At 38.4% G+C, this 18,923-nt stretch overlaps 1 protein-coding gene across 4 annotated transcripts in view; it reads right to left on the reverse strand.

Moving 5' to 3' along the window:
* Wdr47 (WD repeat domain 47) overlaps nucleotides 1-18,923 on the reverse strand; it is a 68,253-nt gene that overhangs the window by 10,104 nt on the left and 39,226 nt on the right. For all 4 annotated transcript variants that reach the window (XM_026402820.2, XM_026402819.2, XM_026402818.2 and 1 more), the window contains exons 8-10: nucleotides 17,092-17,352; nucleotides 6,316-6,391; nucleotides 4,043-4,200 (exon numbers count right to left, since the gene is read on the reverse strand). In XM_026402820.2, the coding sequence (XP_026258605.2) occupies nucleotides 4,043-4,200; nucleotides 6,316-6,391; nucleotides 17,092-17,352 (495 nt within the window). The remainder of the gene's footprint in view (nucleotides 1-4,042; nucleotides 4,201-6,315; nucleotides 6,392-17,091; nucleotides 17,353-18,923) is intronic.

Here is an 18,923-nt window from a genome sequence, read left to right on the forward strand (position 1 = left end):
GAGAGCTAGGCAATCGCAGCTCAGTGGTTAAGCAAACACCCTTGGGTTCAAACCCTGGTACCAAAACAAAACAAAACAAAACAAAACAAAAAAAAACTTAGAACTGCATTTTTCATATTTTTCAAGAATTTTTAATTTGAAACAAAAAAGGATACAAGAAAGCAAATAATGTTTTCAAATTAGAAAAATTCAATAAAGGGGCTGGGGATGTGGCTCAAATGGTAGCGCGCTCGCCTGACATGCGCGGGGTGCTGGGTTCGATCCGCAGCACCACATAAAATAAAATAAAGATGTTGTGTCCACCAAAGGTTGAAAAATAAATATTTAAAAAAAAAAGAAAAATTCAATAAACATTTCTTAAATAACATGAAAAATGTGCTGGGTAAAGGGAAGATGCAGAATGGATTAAAAATAAAGGAGGCAAGATCTCTTTCAGAGTTTAAAATTAGTAGGGGCTGATGTTTTCATAACTACCCATAAATATCTAGGCAAGTATAAGTTGTTACAATCCAGTATAAAGTTTGGGCCTGGGTTGGGGACGTAGCTCAGCGGTAGAATGTTTCCCTAACGTATGAGGATACACTGGGTTCAATCCTTGGCACCACATAAAAATAAGTAAATAAAATAAAGATCCATTGACAACTAAAAAATATTTTTAAAAATAAGATAAAAATAAAGTTTGGGACTAAAGGAATGGGAGAATTTTTATAGAAAAAGATGAAGGCAGAACAGCTTCAGTGAAAATAAAATAAAGCGGGGAAAGTACTGGATGCGTATGCTGCATGGGACAGAGTCGGTAGGGCTAAAAGTGATATAAATGAGGTATTCAAATTCAGGAGATGGAGATGGACAGATATAGTGGATGAGATGCCACAGGTTCAGCCATGGAGGGTACTAAACGCCACACTCCACAAGAAGTTGGCCTTTAATTGTAGCCAAACATTGGTTTAGTAAAGGAATAACTTCTGTACTCCAAAATGCAGACTAATATTATGTACCAAAGATTCTTTAATTAAGTATAATGATAAAAAAATAGGCAAGCCTGGTGGCATTCACCTATAATTTCAGCTACTCCGGATGCTAACACAGGAGGATCACAAATTTGAGGCCAGACTGGTCAATTTAGCAGGACCATCTCAAAATAAAAAAATGAAAATAAGATGTTGTTCAGTGATACAGCACCCCTGGCTTTAATCCCTACTAAAACACACACACACACAGACATGAAATTTTATGTTTCTGGAGATTCGTCCTGAAGAAGGAAAGGGTAAAAACACATTATGTCTAAGATTTGCTTTAAAAAGACTTCAGCAAACAAATAAAAAGGATGAATGACACAATATGACAAAAATCTTAACTATTACGTTTTAGTGTACTAATTTCTCTATTTTTGAGTATATGGGAATTTCCATAACTAATAAAATTTTTCAAAAAACATGAAAGAAGGGGGCTGGGAATGTGGCTCAAGTGGTAGCGCGCTCGCCTGGCATGTGTGAGGCCCGGGTTCGATCCTCAGCACCACATACAAACAAAGATGTTGTGTCCGCCGAAAACTAAAAAATAAATATTAATTCTCTCTCTCTCTCTCCTCTCTCTCTCTCTCTCTTTAAAAAAACATGAAATAATATTGATATATCTTCAATATCTATAAGGTGTTTAATATTGATCTAGAGAAAAAGAGCAGGTCAGAAGATTCTCTTTCAGCTGCACAATTTATTACCAAGTCCTACTGATTCTTTCCTTAAATGGATTTAACTTCAAATCCACCCATTTTACTGCATCTACAGTACTGTCACACCAGCTGTCAACTACAACACCTCCTTTCTCCTAGGGCCTACTCTTTTTGTCATCCAATCCACAGTTAGAGTAATCATCTCAAAATATACTTAGATCACAACACTTGTTCTGCTAGGCAGCTTCCCTCTACACTCAACACAAAATCTCAAATGGCTAGAAAGCTCTGTAAAATGTAGTTTATGTCTATTTCTGTAGCCATATCACACTCTAGGCTCAACAAACTCTAACTGAATTTGTTTCAGTTCCTCAAAAAGTCAAGTTCTTTCTCATCTTGTTCTTTCTGTACTGCTCTCTTTTCCCTTCTCTTTTTATGGCTAGGTCTACTCACCCTCAGATTTCAGCTTTAATGCCTTTCCTTAAAGAGTCCTTTCTCTGACTTGCCAGTCTGTCCCTCACTCCATCCCCATTTAACTTTCTTATAGAACCCTGCAATTTTTCTTCATAATACTATCAACATGTATTCATAAGAGTATTTATCTGCATAATGACCCTCTTCCCAATAAACCACAAGTTCCATGAATTCAATAAACATGTTTGTTTTATGAACAACTAGTTCTGAAGCCTACCTAGCATAGTACCAAGCACATTGGAGCTCAAAACATATTTACCAGATATATTAATTTATTTTCATAAAAGTCAGTTCTTTTACAATCTATGAAACATCTGTGCTGGCATGAAAAACCCAACAATGGGAAATAGTTAACTTAAGATCAGATTAACTCTACACAAATAAGTCTTTGGCTCTGCCTCCATAATTATTGCCTTTTTCTACTCCCTGATCTACAATTCTGCCTTCTCTTTTTTTTTCTCTCTCTCATATTTCTACTTAATGATACAGTGAGCACAAATAAATTTTACTATTCTGTCTTAACATGGGCCCTATTACTTCTTTTCTTTAAATTCAGTCTAAGTCAAAATCATCAAAACCAGAGGGTATAGTGGTACATGCCTGTAAGCTAGCAACTAAGGAGATTCAGGCAGGAAGATACCAAATTCTAGGTCAGCCTGGGCAACTCAGTGAGACCCTGTCTCAAATTTTTTAAAAAAGAGCTGGGGATGAAGTGTAGAGGTAGAGTACCACTAGGTTCAATCCTCAGTACCACCAAAAAAAAAGGGGGGGGGTTCAGACACAGAAATAGCCAACTACTCAAATAAATAAAAACCTGAGATTAAGGATATTTTAGTTCAGTGGTAGCGTGCTTGCATATCATGTGCAAGGCTCTGGGTTAGATTCCCTAGCACAGCAAGTAGGGAAAAAAACCCACTGGTTTTCTTGTCTAAAAAAATGTCTAAAACATGCTATAATATGTATTGTTTTTACAATTAAAAAGGTTTATAGTTTGTTTTGTTAGGGTGCTTTTGTTTTGTTTGGTATGAAAACTACTCCTTTTGTGCCATTCATTTCTCTAACCAGAAAATCCATCAAATAGCTCATGATCTTTATAATGCTAGTTTGTTTTGATAGCAAACATTTTATCAAATAAATGGACAAAAAGAGCAATTAATTGAATAGTAAATAGTTAAATTCAGATTTCTATAAGGTAACATCTAAGCTGTTCGTTTTCTTAGTAACATTAAAGAATTCATTTTACACCTAATAGATAAGGTAATGTATCCTTTTTAAATGATGTGTCTTTAAAGACATATGTCTTATTTTCAAGTCCCATAATCTGTTAAAACAATAGGGTAAAACTATTGTTAGATTGATAAAATGAAATTTGAATTGTTGTAGGTTTAAAACAGTCAAATATGAGCAATTTCATATAGGTTAACCTAAGCCCCTTATAAGCTATCATAAGAAATGTGTATTTTCCCAGTGTGTAGCCAGTCTTACTTTATCTTTGGCAATTTAACTAGAATGTAAGAACTTTTCAGATAAAAAGCAAAATATAAAAATCATGGAAATAAAGAAGACTGGAGTAGTAAATTAATAATGGTCTAATCAAAAGCATTTTATGGAAAAGAAAATACTTTTATTTCCTAAACACTGAAAATCTAAAATAAAGCTTAAATACAAGGAAAGGAAGAAAGAATTGAAACACTACTAAATGGCAATTCTGAAAAAAGGACCAATATAGCTAAGTTAAAAACTAATGCAAGGGGTGGAGATGTAGCTCAGACGTAGAACACTTGCCTAACATGCATGAAGCTCTGGGTTTAATCACCAGCACCACCAAAGAAACCAAAAAACAAAACAAAATGAAAACCTAAGGCAAGAATGACAATACAAACCATCTATTCTTACCTTGGATCAATTACTTCTGGATAGGCACATACTCTCAGAGTTTTTGAATTTGAACCAACAGCATATAAACTACCACCTGGATGAAAAGCCACTGCTCTAACAGCTTGTGTATCTTCTAGAGTATTAATACAAACAAACTGCTTTTTTGATTTGTCATCCTACAGAAAGAATGAATATAAAAGTCATCCTGTGGAAAATATGAATTTGAAAGAATTCACCTTTATCAAATTTTAAATTCATTTGAACTATATTATTCCTGTTTGTTCACTTTGCATTTAATACCTATAATTTTTAAGTGAAAAATTCAAATTAGTCCTAATTTTTCTAGTTTTTGCTAATCATTACTAAATCAAAGTCAGTTCATAAACATTCAAGTTTTTCTTGGTGATCAAGACAAAAGGTAAGATTAAAAATGTATTCCTAGCCAGGTGCAATGGTGCATGCCTATAATCCCAGAAGCTCTGGTGGCTGAGGCAAGAGGATTACAAGTTCAAAGCCAGCCTCAGCAAAAGTGAGGCACTAAGTAATTCAGTGAGACCCTGTCTCTAAATAAAATACAAAATAGGGCTGGGGATGTGGCTCAGTGGTTGAGTGCCCCGGAGTTCAATCCCAGTTACCAACCTCCAGAAAAAAAAATGTATTCCCATATTAAGTTTTCTTTATTGTCAAGGAAAAAAATAGTTCACACATATAGAAATCTAACAGAAATCAGAGAGCATCATTTGTGTTTCTGAAAGTACGAAGGAATCAAGTGTTATGGCACATGCCTGCAAGCCCAGCTACTTAGTAAGCTGAGGCAGGAGGATCACCTGAGTCCTGAAGTTCAAGACCAGAGTGGGCAACATTGTGACTATTATTACTATTATTTCCAACAATGAGTATTTCACTAATTCAAAGTGAAATTGCAAAATGTCCTTTTAAATTATAAAAATGATTTTAATTGGAATGTTTAAGTTTCCTTTTTACTTGAAACTGATAATCTCTCTCCATAGCTCTCTTATAAAGAGGCAAGTTAGAGACATTCTGAATAAAAGCTTTGCAGCTGTTGTTACTGTTATCATTTGAAATCACACTATTACCCTGATTAAGACTGATTGGACCTGGGGACCTCAAGAGAGGGTGAGGTCAACAGACTCAACCAAATCCTGTCTTTGGGAAGTATGAACATCAAGTGCACAAATAAAGTCAATCACTCAACTCTGGTTGTATTCTCAAAGTACTAGGACCATAATAACTACTTAAGAGTTTATGCATCCATGAAACACATTCTCAATGGGGGAAGAGGGGACAAAACGGATATCATACTATGCTTGTCTTATATAACTGAATTCTGTTATACATATGAATTTCACTAAAAATGTTATGTTTTCCATTAATACATGTGCAAGGAATGTATCATTTGCTAAGCGAATAGCATATGGAAGATAAGAAAAAAAATAATGACTAATTTATTAAATGGCCTATAGCATGTAAAACCTTAATTACTATGAGCTGTTTTATAGCAGTAGCTACACATAGATTTTATTTTCTTTCTTTCAAGGTGTTTGAATTTTTAAAAATTTGTGACCATTTATAAAATAGGAGATTTCACATAAAAATCTAATTTCAAGCTTTTCTTGAAAATCAAAAGAACCAGAAACACTAGGATTGTATATTTGTTTGTGCAAGGAACAAACATACCAATGTATTTATCATGAAAATGGCTGAGTTTATTAATCTGTTACCTGTTATACCCTTATAAACATATTCATTGTGACATATCCATACATTTGCATAAAATAATTTGGTCAACATCATTCCCCAGTTAACTCCCTAGTATCTCCTCTCCCACTTCCTCCCTCCCTCTAATCCCCTTCCCTCTATTCTGCTGGTCTCCCTTCCATTTTCATGAAAATCTATGGAATTAAAATTTGAACTAAGGAAAATAGAGAGAAAATATATACTAGTTAGGAAAGAATGTCTGATCCAAATCTAAAAACAGAAATATGAATGAGAAGCCAATGAAGATGCCAATAATATCTCAACAAATAAACAAATAGTACAGAGTCCCAATTCATGTGCCAATTTAAGGTCGCTACTGGCATTAATATGAATACTCCAAAATGTGCTAAGATAACCTCTCCACTTAGTCCACTAACAGCTCAACTATGTTGAGATGAATACCAACATTAACAATAATGAACATTTCTAAAAATGGGTTTCTGTGAAGAGAATTCTTTAGCAATATTTGTAAGTGCATATGAAAAAACAAACCACCTTCCCAAAAGTATTACCTCTTCCCCTCTTGACCTTGATATATTCCCTGAAGAATCTCCAAGAGATGGCTTAATGACCGAATGTTCTGATGAGCTGTAGGAGTAGAAATTCAAATATATTTTACTCAGAATATCAAAACAGAAACTAAATTACCTATCTTTTCAATCTTTGATTTTTCTTTTTAGCAAATGACCTCACTGACCCTATTCAAAGTTCCTCTGTGAAGACATTTATTAAGAAGCTGTGGGTTCAGTAATACCAAGAATAGTTGTATGGTATGAAATGCCATGCTGGAAAGATTAAATCAAGTTCATACATTTTATAGTAAGATGTCAAGTGCCTTTATTCTGTTTAGTTTCAAAATCCTGTCTATAATGTTTAAATCCTACCCTAAGCAGAAACCTGGAGATTGCTCTTCAGGAAAATTACCTGGCCCAAAAGAAAAAAAACTAGCCAAAACTGACAGTTGAGAGTCCCTTAATGAAACAATACTTCTGTTAGTCACTTTTATAAGGCCAAAGATAAACAAATCTACCCATTTTGTAGCCTTTCCTTTCAATAAGCAAAACATGCTTAGCCTTTCAATACTTCACTCATTAAGATAGCCAAAGACTTCCTGAAAATTGAAGGAAGCCTCCTACATAAAAGACACTAAAACAAACAGAAAGGGAACTCAAGAAGAGAGGCAATTCAGAGAACAAGTTAAAACCTATAATTATAATCCTTAGAAAGGTAAGAGGAAATAATGAATCTTGGGAAAAGAGCAAGAGATATTTTTTTAAAAGGGAAATTTTAGAGAATAAGAGCTCTTTGAAATTACAGTATGATAGTAGGAAAAGAAAACAGAAAACAGAGGTGAAAAAAATCACTAATTTATACTTTTTAAATTTCTCTAAATTTTGGTTTCCAGCTTAAGAAAGCAATAAAATGAAGGAAAATAGACTCACTCTGAAGTATATCAGCATGAAGTTTCAGAATATCAGAGAAGAACCTGAAAAATTCCAGAACTGAAAAAGCAATAGGCTCTGAGAAAGGATCAAGAATCAAAATGGCACCAGATTTTTAAATAAGAACGCTAAAATTAGAAGATCCTAAGACAATGCCTTTTAAGATACAGGGTCTCACTGAGGAATTTTTCTACTCTAAAATTTGATACTAACTGATTAAATCGTGTGAAATACAATAAAAATATTTATACATGCAAAGTCTCAGAAACTTCACCTCTAATATATCCATTTCTAGGAAACTACATGAGATCTTGAAAACAGGGGGTCCAATACAGGAAAGAGACAAAGCAATCCCCAGAAAAACGGTGAAGAAAGTTCCAGAATTCACTAAGCCTATATAAAGTGGCCAAGAAAAAATGAATATAAAGTGAGGAACAAATGATCCTGGAGGAATATCTCCCAGGGGGAAAAGTGGAATAAAGAATTTATCTGATACTTTTTGCTATCATAAAAGAAGTTTTATGGTTTTATATTTCTGTCAAAAACATTTGCCGAGTTTAGTGATAAATACTAAGACAACTAAGCATGTGTGCATGCATATTTGTACAACAAATTGGGGTAATTACATTTTCCTGTGCCGTAGGAAAATAAAAAGTTGTATAAAAAGGATATGTAATCATCTTACACTATATGATCCAGTTGTAAGTAACATTCACAAGGTTATGTAATGTTAACACTGAATACTCATTTAAACAAAAGTATGTGTATGTGTGTGTATATATACATAAAAAGAAGGGGTAAACAAAGTGAGTGTGTTGTGGGTGGGAAAAATGATAGGGAAATCAATGGATAATAAAAGCATGCTATTCATAAATGTGAAAATCTATAGCAAATTAAACATACAAATAAGTTGGAAAATGACAGCCTACAGGAAATAGAAATCATGGACAAAGATGCTAAGATAGGGCTTTCTGTTTTATTTTTATTTATTTATTTTTGGTATCAGGGATTGAACCCAAGGATGCTTAATCACTGAACCATGTCCCCAATCCTTTTTTTAAAATTTTGAGACAAGGTCTCACTAAGTTGCTTAGGACTTCATTAAGTTGGTGAGGCTGGCTTTGACCTTGCAATCCTCCTGCCTCCAAATCGCTGGGATGGCAGTCATGTGTCACCACGCCCAGCTCTGTTTTATTTTAAGCCTTGAAGTATTATTTGTCTTTTCAAATCACACATACATATTACATTGATCAAAAAAATGAAAATTTGATACTGGAGAATGATATTGGCCAAATTATGTTGTGCACATGTACAAATATGTAACAACAAATACCAATGTCATGTACAACTATAATGCACCAATAAAAAATATGGAAAGTAAAAATGATTTAAAAATTAAATTAAAATTTAAAATTTGTGGAGTAATCAAAACAAGCATTGGAGAATAATAACAAAGAAGCAAATATTAGATACATGTTCTGAAATAAAAGAAGAGCTTGATACTAATTAGAAGGCCAATTTGTATAAGCATCCATGTGCCCAAAGTAAGTTGTAAATTTTTTTTTTTATTGTTGGTCGTTCAAAACATTACATAGTTCTTAATACATCATATTTCACAGTTTGATTCAAGTGGGTTATGAACTCCCAATTTTACCCCATATATATTGCTGTATCACATCAGTTACCCTTCCATTGATTGACATATTGCCTTTCTAGTGTCTGATGTATTCTGCTGTCTGTCCTATTCTCTACTATCCCCCCTCCCCTCCCCTCCCCTCCCCTTTTCTCTCTCTACCCCTTCTACTGTAAATCATTTCTTCCATTTGTATTATCTTGTCTTACCCCTCCTTTCCTCTTATATGTCATTTTGTATAACCCTGAGGATCGCCTTCCATTTCCATGCGATTTCCCTTCTCACTCCCTTTCCCTCCCATCTCTCATCCCTGTTTAATGTAAATCTTCTTCTCAAGCTCTTCGTCCCTACCCTGTCCTTGTTTACTCCCCTTATATCAAAGGAGTCATTTGGTATTTGTTTTTTAAAGATTGACTAGCTTCACTTAGCATAATCTGCTCTAATGCCATCCATTTCCCTCCAAATTTTATGATTTTGTCATTTTTTAATGCAGAGTAATACTCCATTGTGTATAAATGCCACATTTTTTTTATCCATTCATCTATTGAAGGGCATCTAGGCTGATTCCACAATCTTGCTATCGTGAATTGTGCTGCTATGAACATCGATGTGGCAGCACCCCTGTAGCATGCTCTTTTAAGGTCTTTAGGGAATAGACCGAGAAGGGGCATAGCTGGGTCAAATGGTGGTTCCATTCCCAGCTTTCCAAGAAATCTCCATACTGCTTTCCAAATTGGCTGCACCAATTTGCAGTCCCACCAGCAATGAACAAGAGTGCCCTTTTCCCCGCATCCCCTCCAGCACTTATTGCTGTTTGACTTCCTAATGGCTGCCAATCTTACTGGAGTGAGATGGTATCTTAGGGTAGTTTTGATTTGCATTTCTCTGACTGCTAGCGATGGTGAGCATTTTTTCATGTACTTATTGATTGATTGTATGTCCTCCTCTGAGAAGTATCTGTTCAGGTCATTGGCCCATTTATTGATTGGGTTATTTGTTATCTTATTGTCTAATTTTTTGAGTTCTTTGTATATTCTGGTTATTAGGGCTCTATCTGAAGTGTGTGGAGTAAAGATTTGTTCCCAGGATGTAGGCTCCCTATTTATCTCTCTTATTGTTTCTTTTGCTGAGAAAAAACTTTTTAGTTTGAGTAAGTCCCATTTGTTGATTCTAGTTGTTAACTCTTGCGCTATGGGTGTCCTATTGAGGAATTTGGAGCCCGATCCCACAGTATGTAGATCATAACCAACTTTTTCTTCTATCAGATGCCGTGTCTCTGATTTAATATCAAGCTCCTTGATCCATTTTGAGTTAACTTTTGTGCATGGCGAGAGATAGGGATTCAGATTCATTTTGATGCAAATGGATTTCCAGTTTTCCCAGCACCATTTGTTGAAGATGCTATCCTTCCTCCATTGCATGCTTTTAGCCCCTTTATCAAATATAAGATAGTTGTAGTTTTGTGGGTTGGTTTCTGTGTCCTCTATTCTGTACCATTGGTCAACCCGCCTGTTTTGGTACCAGTACCATGCTGTTTTTGTTACTATTGCTCTGTAGTATAGTTTGAAGTCTGATATCGCTATACCGCCTGATTCACACTTCCTGCTTAGCATTGTTTTTGCTATTCTGAGTCTTTTATTATTCCATATGAATTTCATGATTCTTTTATCTATTTCTACAAGAAATGCTGTTGGGATTTTGATTGGCATTGCATTGAACTTATAGAGAACTTTTGGTAATATCGCCATTTTGATGATGTTAGTTCTGCCTATCCATGAGCAGGGTATATTTTTCCATCTTCTAAGGTCTTCTTCTATATCTATCTTTAGGGTTCTGTAATTTTCATTGTATAAATCTTTCACCTCTTTTGTTAGGTTGATTCCCAAGTATTTTATTTTTGGGGGGGATATTGTGAATGGCGTAGTTGTCCTCATTTCCATTTCAGAGGATTTGTGGCTGATATACAGGAATGCCTTTGATTTATGCGTGTTGATCTTATATCCTGCCACTTTGCTGAATTCATTTATTAGCTCTAATAGCATCTTTGTAGACCCTTTTGGGTCTGCTAGGTATAGAATCATATCATCTGCAAATAGTGATAATTTAAGTTCTTCTTTTCCTATTTTTATGCCTTTAATTTCTTTCATCTGTCTAATTGTTCTGGCCAGTGTTTTGAGGACTATGTTGAACAGAAGTGGTGAGAGAGGGCATCCCTGTCTTGTACCAGATCTTAGAGGGAATGCCTTCAATTTTTCTCCATTCAGAATGATGCTGCCCTGTGGCTTATCATAGATTGCTTTTACAATGTTGAAGTATGATCCAGTTATCCCTAATTTTTCTAGAGTTTTGAACATAAAGGGATGCTGTACTTTGTCGAATGCTTTTTCTGCATCTATCGAGATGATCATATGGTTCTTATTTTTAAGTCTATTGATGTGGTGAATAACATTTATTGATTTCCGTATATTGAACCAGCCTTGCATCCCAGGGATGAATCCTACTTGATCATGGTGTATAGTTTTTTTGATATGTATTTGAATCTGATTCGACAGAATTTTATTGAGGATTTTTGCGTCAAGGTTCATTAGAGATATTGGTCTGTAGTTTTCTTTCTTTGAAGTGTCTTTGTCTGGTTTCAGAATCAGGGTGATGTTGGCCTCGTAGAATGAATTTGGAAGCTCTCCCTCTTTTTCTATTTCCTGAAATAGCTTGAAAAGTATTGGTGTTAGTTCCTCTTTAAAGATTTTGTAAAACTCTGCTGTATACCCATCCGGTCCTGGGCTTTTCTTAGTTGGTAATCTTTTTATGGTTTCTTCTATTTCCTCTATTGTTATTGGTCTGTTTAGGTTGTCTATATCCTCCTGACTCAATCTGGGCAGATCATAAGACTTAAGGAATTTATCTATGCCTTCACTATCTTCTATTTTATTGGAGTATAAGGATTCAAAATAATTTCTGATTATCTTCTGTATTTCTGAAGTGTCTGTTGTGTGTGATATTGCCTTTTTCATCCCGGATGCTAGTAATTTGGGTTCTCTCTCCTCTTCGTTAGCATGGCTAAGGGTCTGTCAATTTTATTTATTTTTTCAAAGAACCAACTTTTAGTTTTGTCAATTTTTTCAATTGTTTCTTTTGTTTCAATTTCATTAATTTCAGCTCTGATTTTAATTATTTCTTGCCTTCTACTTCTTTTGATGTTGTTTTGCTCTTCTTTTTCTAGGATTTTGAGATGAAGTATGAGATCATTTATTTGTTGGTTTTTTCTTTTTTTGAGGAATGAACTCCAAGCAATGAATTTTCCTCTTAGAACTGCTTTCAATGTGTCCCATAGATTCCGATATGTTGTGTCTGTGTTTTCATTTGACTCTAGGAAGTTTTTAATTTCCTCCTTGATGTCTTCTAAAACCCATTGATCATTCAGCAACCTATTGTTCATTCTCCAAGTGATGCTTGATTTTTCCTTCCTTCTTTTATCATTGATTTTCAGTTTCATTCCATTATGATCAGATAAGATGCATGGTATTATCTCTACCCCTCTATATTGTCTAAGAGTTGCCCTGTGACATAATATATGGTCTATTTTTGAGAAGGTTCCATGTGCTGCTGAGAAAAAAGTGTAACTACTTGATGTTGGGTGGTATAGTCTATATATGTCAATTAAGTCTAGGTTGTTGATTGTGTTGTTGAGTTCTATAGTTTCCTTATTTAACTTTTGTTTGGAAGATCTGTCCAGTGGTGAGAGAGGTGTGTTGAAGTCTCCCATGATTATTGTATGGTGGTCTATTAGACTCTTGAACTTGAGAAGAGTTTGCTTGATGAACACAGCTGCACCATTATTTGGGGCATATATATTTATGATTGTTATGTCTTGTTGGTGTATGGTTCCCTTGAGCAGTATGAAGTGTCCTTCTTTATCCCTTTTGATTAACTTTGGCTTGAAATCTATTTTATTAGATATGAGTATGGACACTCCTGCTTGTTTCCGCAGTCCATATGAGTGGTATGATTTTTCCCAACCTTTCACCTTCAGTCTATGTATATCTTTTCCTATCAGATGCGTCTCCTGTAGGCAGCATATTGTTGGGTCTTGTTTTGTGACCCATTCTACTAGCCTGTGTCTCTTAATTGGTGAGTTTAAGCCATTAACATTTAGGGTTATTATTGAGATATGGTTTGTTCTTCTAGCCATATTTGTTTATTGATGTTACTAAACCTGATTTGTTATCCTCTTTGACTGCTTTCCCCCCTTTACTATCCTACCTCCAATTGTTGGTTTTCAATGTTATTTTCCATTTCCTCTTCCTGTAATGTTTTGCCAAGGATTTTTTGAAGAGATGGTTTTCTAGCTGCGAATTCTTTTAACTTTTGTTCATCGTGGAAGGTTTTAATTTCATCTTCTATCCTGAAGCTTAATTTCGCCGGATACACGATTCTTGGTTGGAACCCATTTTCTTTCAGTGTTTGAAATATGTTATTCCAGGATCTTCTAGCTTTCAGAGTCTGTGTTGAGAGATCAGCTATTATCCTGATTGGTTTACCCCTAAATGTAATCTGCTTTCTTTCTCTTGCAGCTTTAAAATTCTCTCCTTATTCTGTATGTTGGACATCTTCATTATAATGTGTCTAGGTGTGGATCTCTTATGATTTTGCACATTCGGCGTTCTGTAGGCTTCTAGGATTTGGGATTCTGTCTCATTCTTCAAGTCTGGGAAGTTTTCTCGTATTATTTCACTGAATAGACTGTTTATTCCTTTGGTATGGAGCTCTGTGCCTTCCTGTATCCCAATGTCTCTTAAATTTGGTCTTTTAATATTGTCCCATAATTCTTGGATGTTCTGCTCATGGTTTCTTAGCAGACTTGCTGAGCTGTCTATGTTCTTTTCCAGTTGAAATACTTTGTCTTCATTGTCTGATGTTCTCTCTTCTAAGTGATCTACTCTGCTGGTAGTATTCTCAATTGAGTTTTTAAGTTGGTTTATTGTTTCCTGCATTTCTAGGATTTTTATTTGTTTGTTTTTTATTACCTCTATCTCCCTGTGAAATTGATCTTTTACTTCCTGGATTTGTTTGTCAATGTGATCTTTCATTGTCTGATTTTGCTGTCTCATGTCTTCCTTGAGACTCCAGATCATCTGAAGCATATATATCCTGAACTCTTTATCTGACATTCCATCTGTTGCAGCTATTACCTCTTCTAAAGTTGAGTTGACCTGCATTGCTTGTGGTCCTTTCTTTCCTTGTCTTTTCATACTGCTCGCGTTTCTTTCTGCTTGGTGCAACTGTTGTGTTTTTTAAATTTACCCCCTATTTATTTATATTGCTCTTGTATAGTTGGGAAGTCTCCCTTGCAGGGCGGGTAGTGACCATGCTCCTCCTCTAAATAGGGTGGTCTGTCTACCACGCTGATCGGTCGCAGGTCTGCCCCCCCTGCGGGCACGGGTGGCGGCTCTGCTCTGCCCCCACTCCAATTGTGGTAACGTAACTACCACGCCCTGGGGTCGTTGGTCCTGATCTGGATGTGGGTGGCGGCTCTGCTGGGTCCCCACTCCAATTGGTGTGACGTGTCTACCACGCTGGCAGGCCTCTAGGCCGGTGGGTCGCAGTTCTGCACAGCCCCCACTCCCAATGGGGGTACCTGACTACCTCTCGAATGGGTCGCTGGGCCCCCTCCGGACCCGGGCGGCGACCCTGCTCCACCCCCACTCCAACCAGTGTGACGCGACTGCCTCAGTGTTACGTGTCCACCACGCTGGCAAGCTACCTGGCCTGTCTTGCCAGTGGGCCGCAGGTCTGCCTGCCCTGCTTGCTCAGATGGCAGCTCTGCACAGCCCCTACTCCAAATGAGGTTACTTGGCTACCGCGCCGCGGGGTCGCTGGTCCTATTCTAGGCGTGGGCGGCTACTCTCGTCAGCCCCAGCTGCATTTGGGGTGTCATGATACCACGCCGGCGGGTCACTTGGCCTGCTCTGGGTGCAGGTGGAAGCTCCACTCTGCCCCCACAGCACCCAGCAGGACCCTGAATGAGAAGGAGTCACCGCTGGTTCCCTAGCCTTGGGCCAAGGCAGCTTAGGTAGCCAGAACCCCGCCTCTCCGATCCCGATACACTCTCCGCTGGGAGCTGGCTCCAGCGAGCGACCCCCACGGGTTCCCCAGCCCCAGGCCAAAACTGTTCCGGGAGTCAGAACCCAGTCGCCCCAAGCTCAGCGCACGCTCCACTTGGAGCTGGTCTCCACCGGCAGTCTCCGCAGTTTCCTCAGACCTGGGCCAGGTTAGCCCCGGGAACCAGAATCCAGCTGCTCAGTGCCTGGCGCACGCCTTGCCAGGCACGAGCCTCTAGGAGTATTCTCCACAAGATCCCCAGTCCCGAGCCTGAGCAAGAAATCTGTCTGCTAGAAGAAGGCAAATACCAGCCTGAAATCACCTGTTCCGTAGCTGAATGAGCTGAGATCAGTAGAACATGGGGATGATTACATCATCTCTCCGAAATGGCGGCTGCTGTCCTCCTCTGTGGTCCGACCGGTGTCTGGAACCAAACTGGACCGCTTCTCTCCTCTGTCTCAAAGCCGGAACTCAGCACTAAGTGCTGCCAATGTACCACTGGCGGGAGCCCCCCGAATCCGTATCGCTGCTCCCCTGCTCCGGCACCTTGCCGCTCCCCAGCGCGCGCCACAGACTCCAGCCGTGGGGCGATCGCCTATCAGGCTATGCGACCCTCCGTGCGGAGAAATGGAGCTCCCACAGCCGAACCTCGCACGATGGAAATCTGTCCACTAGATTCTGGAGCACCTCAATTTCACTGGAAATTCCCAACAAGATAGCCTTCAGCCGATTCACATCGTCTTTCTCCCGCTCAGTGACGCGGCGCACTGGGGTGATGCACTCCCTTCGCCGCCCTAAAAACACTCTGGTGGGAGCCGTAGCCGGGAGTTCCGTGCAGTGGGTCCCTCGCCACTCCTGATTCCCCCGTGCGGGCAGGGCTGTTCGAAGTGCCCGGTGGTCGGGGTGCGTTTGTCCGTTTGCCGTGTGGGCGGGGCCCTTTGCAGAGCCCGGTGGGCGGGAGTTGTTCACAGGAGCGGGGTGGGGGTGGGGGGGTCGTGGTTTGCAGCTCCGAACCGGCTGGGGGGGGTGGGGGGGTGAGGGTGTTGTTTGTAGCGCCAAACCGCCAGAGGCAGTTCACAGACTCAGGCCTGCGGGGCCCAGTCCAGCCGCGGCCGTTTGTATGTTCGCTGCAGTTTGGCGACGGCTGGCGGGATTGTGTCCCTGATCCGCGTTGCTCCGAACCGGCTGGGGGTGGGGTGGGGTGGTGGGAGTGTTGTTCCTAGCGCCAAACCGCCAGAGGCAGTTCACAGACTCAGGCCTGCGGGGCCCAGTCCGTTCGTATGTTCGCTGCAGTTCAGCGGCGGCCGGCGGGATTGTGTCCCTGATCCACATTGCCGAGATTCACTCGCCTGAGACAAACTGACCCCTCACACAGACTTACTAGTTATCGGCAGGTCTCCTTTCAGTGGAATATTGTTAGAAGTTCCTCAGCAGGTCCCATGCAAGTGTATTTATGTGTCTCTCTGATCCCGTTACTGCGGAGGTATAGAAAATGCTGCCTGCTCACCGGCCGCCATGTTGGAACCCCAAGTTGTAAATTTTTAAATGAACCATTCTGAAAGTGTTTACATTAGTAAAACAAAATGTTCCATAACTATTCCCATTGCATAAATTAACACTTGTTTACTAATGATAGCAAAAAAATTTTATGAGTAGTGAGATAATATGCAAAGTCATCAATTGCTACAATTATCAGAGCTGCCAACACTGTCCTCCTGCAATCATTCTACCATCTTATAAAGCATTTTCCTGTGCCCTCAAAGACTGAGAATTTTAAGATTATTTGTAGAAAGATGACACAGGCAAGAAAAATGAAAATAAAGAAGATAAAACCTAAAACTATAGGATCTCTGAGTAAAGATGACTTAAACAGAACTGCATTGGTGGTGGAGAGGAAGCAAAAAGAACACCTGAAGGAAAATCAAGATGACAAAGAATCTTATTCAAAAGTTGGTAGAAAAGGAGACAGAAAAATGAAGGCAGACTAGAAAAAACTGGTGAAGCAGTGAGCTCTAAAACTTTCACTTGTAAGTCTCCAAAAAGAATTCAACTTTCTGTTTCTATTCATTAGTATGAAGTTAGTATTTCCCAGTTTTATAAAGAGAAGCACTTACATTTGGCTTCCACAAGAAGGTGATTCCTCGAGAAAAGGGATGTGATTTGTTGATCCAGGATTACGAGGAGTGCTTGTGTGAATATTTGAAGTATCATGTGTTAATCTCTGGCTAGAGTCTTGAGGTGGTGTAGCAAAACTAGTCACAGAAGAATTATTAGATCCATTAGCTTTGCTCCCGTTACATTGCTGGTTTAGCACTGATACCTCATTACCAAGGCTATCCATTCCAATATTTAATTCACCAAGTTTTTGAATGGACCTGTGAAATCAAAAAATGCGAGTAGTTTTTAATTACATTCATAATGTATCAAAGATTAGAGAAAAGTAAATATATGCACATGTAATTGATGGCAAATTTAGTGTTAAAAATTACTATCAATTTAAGACATAACTAAGGTACTAAAAGAAGATCCAAATTTTCCCAGTGCCACATTGTAAAGGAGATAGGCATAACGGGTATAATTGAGTCCTTAAAAGCACCTTTTACTGGGCATGGTGGCGCACACCTGTAATCCCAGTGGCTCAGGAGGCTAAGGCAGAAGGGATTGAGAGTTCAAAGCCATATTCAGCAAAAAACAGTGAGGCACTAAGCAAATTCAGTGAGACCCTGTCTCTAAATAAAATACAAAATAGGGCTAGGGATGCTGGTCAGTGGCTGAGTGTCCCTGAGTTCAATTTGAATGTCTTAAGCTGGTTCCTTGTCTAGGTACTTTGTTAATCTGCATCCTGTCTACATCACAGGAACTTTGCTTCTCCTCTGTTGATTGTTTTTAATTAAATTTTACTTTTGGACAGAGTGAGGTACCAGTGAATTCCTTTTCTACTGGCAAAATAGTAGAACAGTTCAGTCAAATTAAAGGGGCAACGGAGAAAGATTGATGGGGGCATGATGTGATTCTCCAACACATGATAATATTGTTTTAAATTTATTATAGGAGGTCTAGACTTTAAGTAATTTCAAATGTGCTAAATTTTAAAAAAGAAATTGCAAACAACTGTTTAATAATAAACATGCAGAAAACTGAACTTAAATTGTTTAAATTCTATTTATGATTGTCCTTAAAAAAAAAAAGATAACTTAATTCTGAGGAAGCACAACCCTACCACTATTAGGGTCACAGAACCTTGACACTTCAACTTGTAATTAATTCCCTGCTAAATATCTTTCTTCACAGAAAAATAAATTAGAAAGCCAAACTGCAACCACGCTCTTTTTATTTTCAGTGCTAGGGATGGAACCCAGGTCCTATAAATGATAGGCAAGTACTTTACCACTGAGCTATACCCCCCGACTTTAATGAATATAAAGAAAAATTCTAAAAATCAGAAGTGGCACATAAGAATATTTCTGACAAACTACTGACTTCATCAGAAGTAGTAAGAAAATGATCCCCAGATTGAATGTTCAGAGAAGAATCTTAAAGTCACCCAGGGAGGCTAAGACAGAAGGATCTCGAGTTGAAAGCCAGCCTCAACAAGGGCGAGGTGCTAAGCAACTCAGTGAGACCTTGTCTCTAAAATACAAAATAGGGCTGGGGATGTGGCTCAGTGGTTGAGTGCCCCTGAGTTCAATCCCTGGTACTCCCCCCCCGCACCCAGGAAAAAAAGAATCTTGAAGTCATTAATATAAAACACTCCCTGCATGAAGTTTTGGCGTGAGGATCCATTTCAGGTTCACTAGAGTTGCAAGTCACTCAGAGTATCAAGCAGACTGAACCAAGTGAGGATCTAAGGGTCACCACTGAAGTTGCCTAATCATAATCATGAAAGCCAACATTAATAGGACACTTTCTGTGTGTCAGAAATTGCTCTAAGTACTTTTACATATGT

Source organism: Urocitellus parryii, chromosome 11 (assembly GCF_045843805.1).
Source record: "Urocitellus parryii isolate mUroPar1 chromosome 11, mUroPar1.hap1, whole genome shotgun sequence".
Lineage (NCBI taxonomy): Eukaryota > Metazoa > Chordata > Mammalia > Rodentia > Sciuridae > Urocitellus > Urocitellus parryii.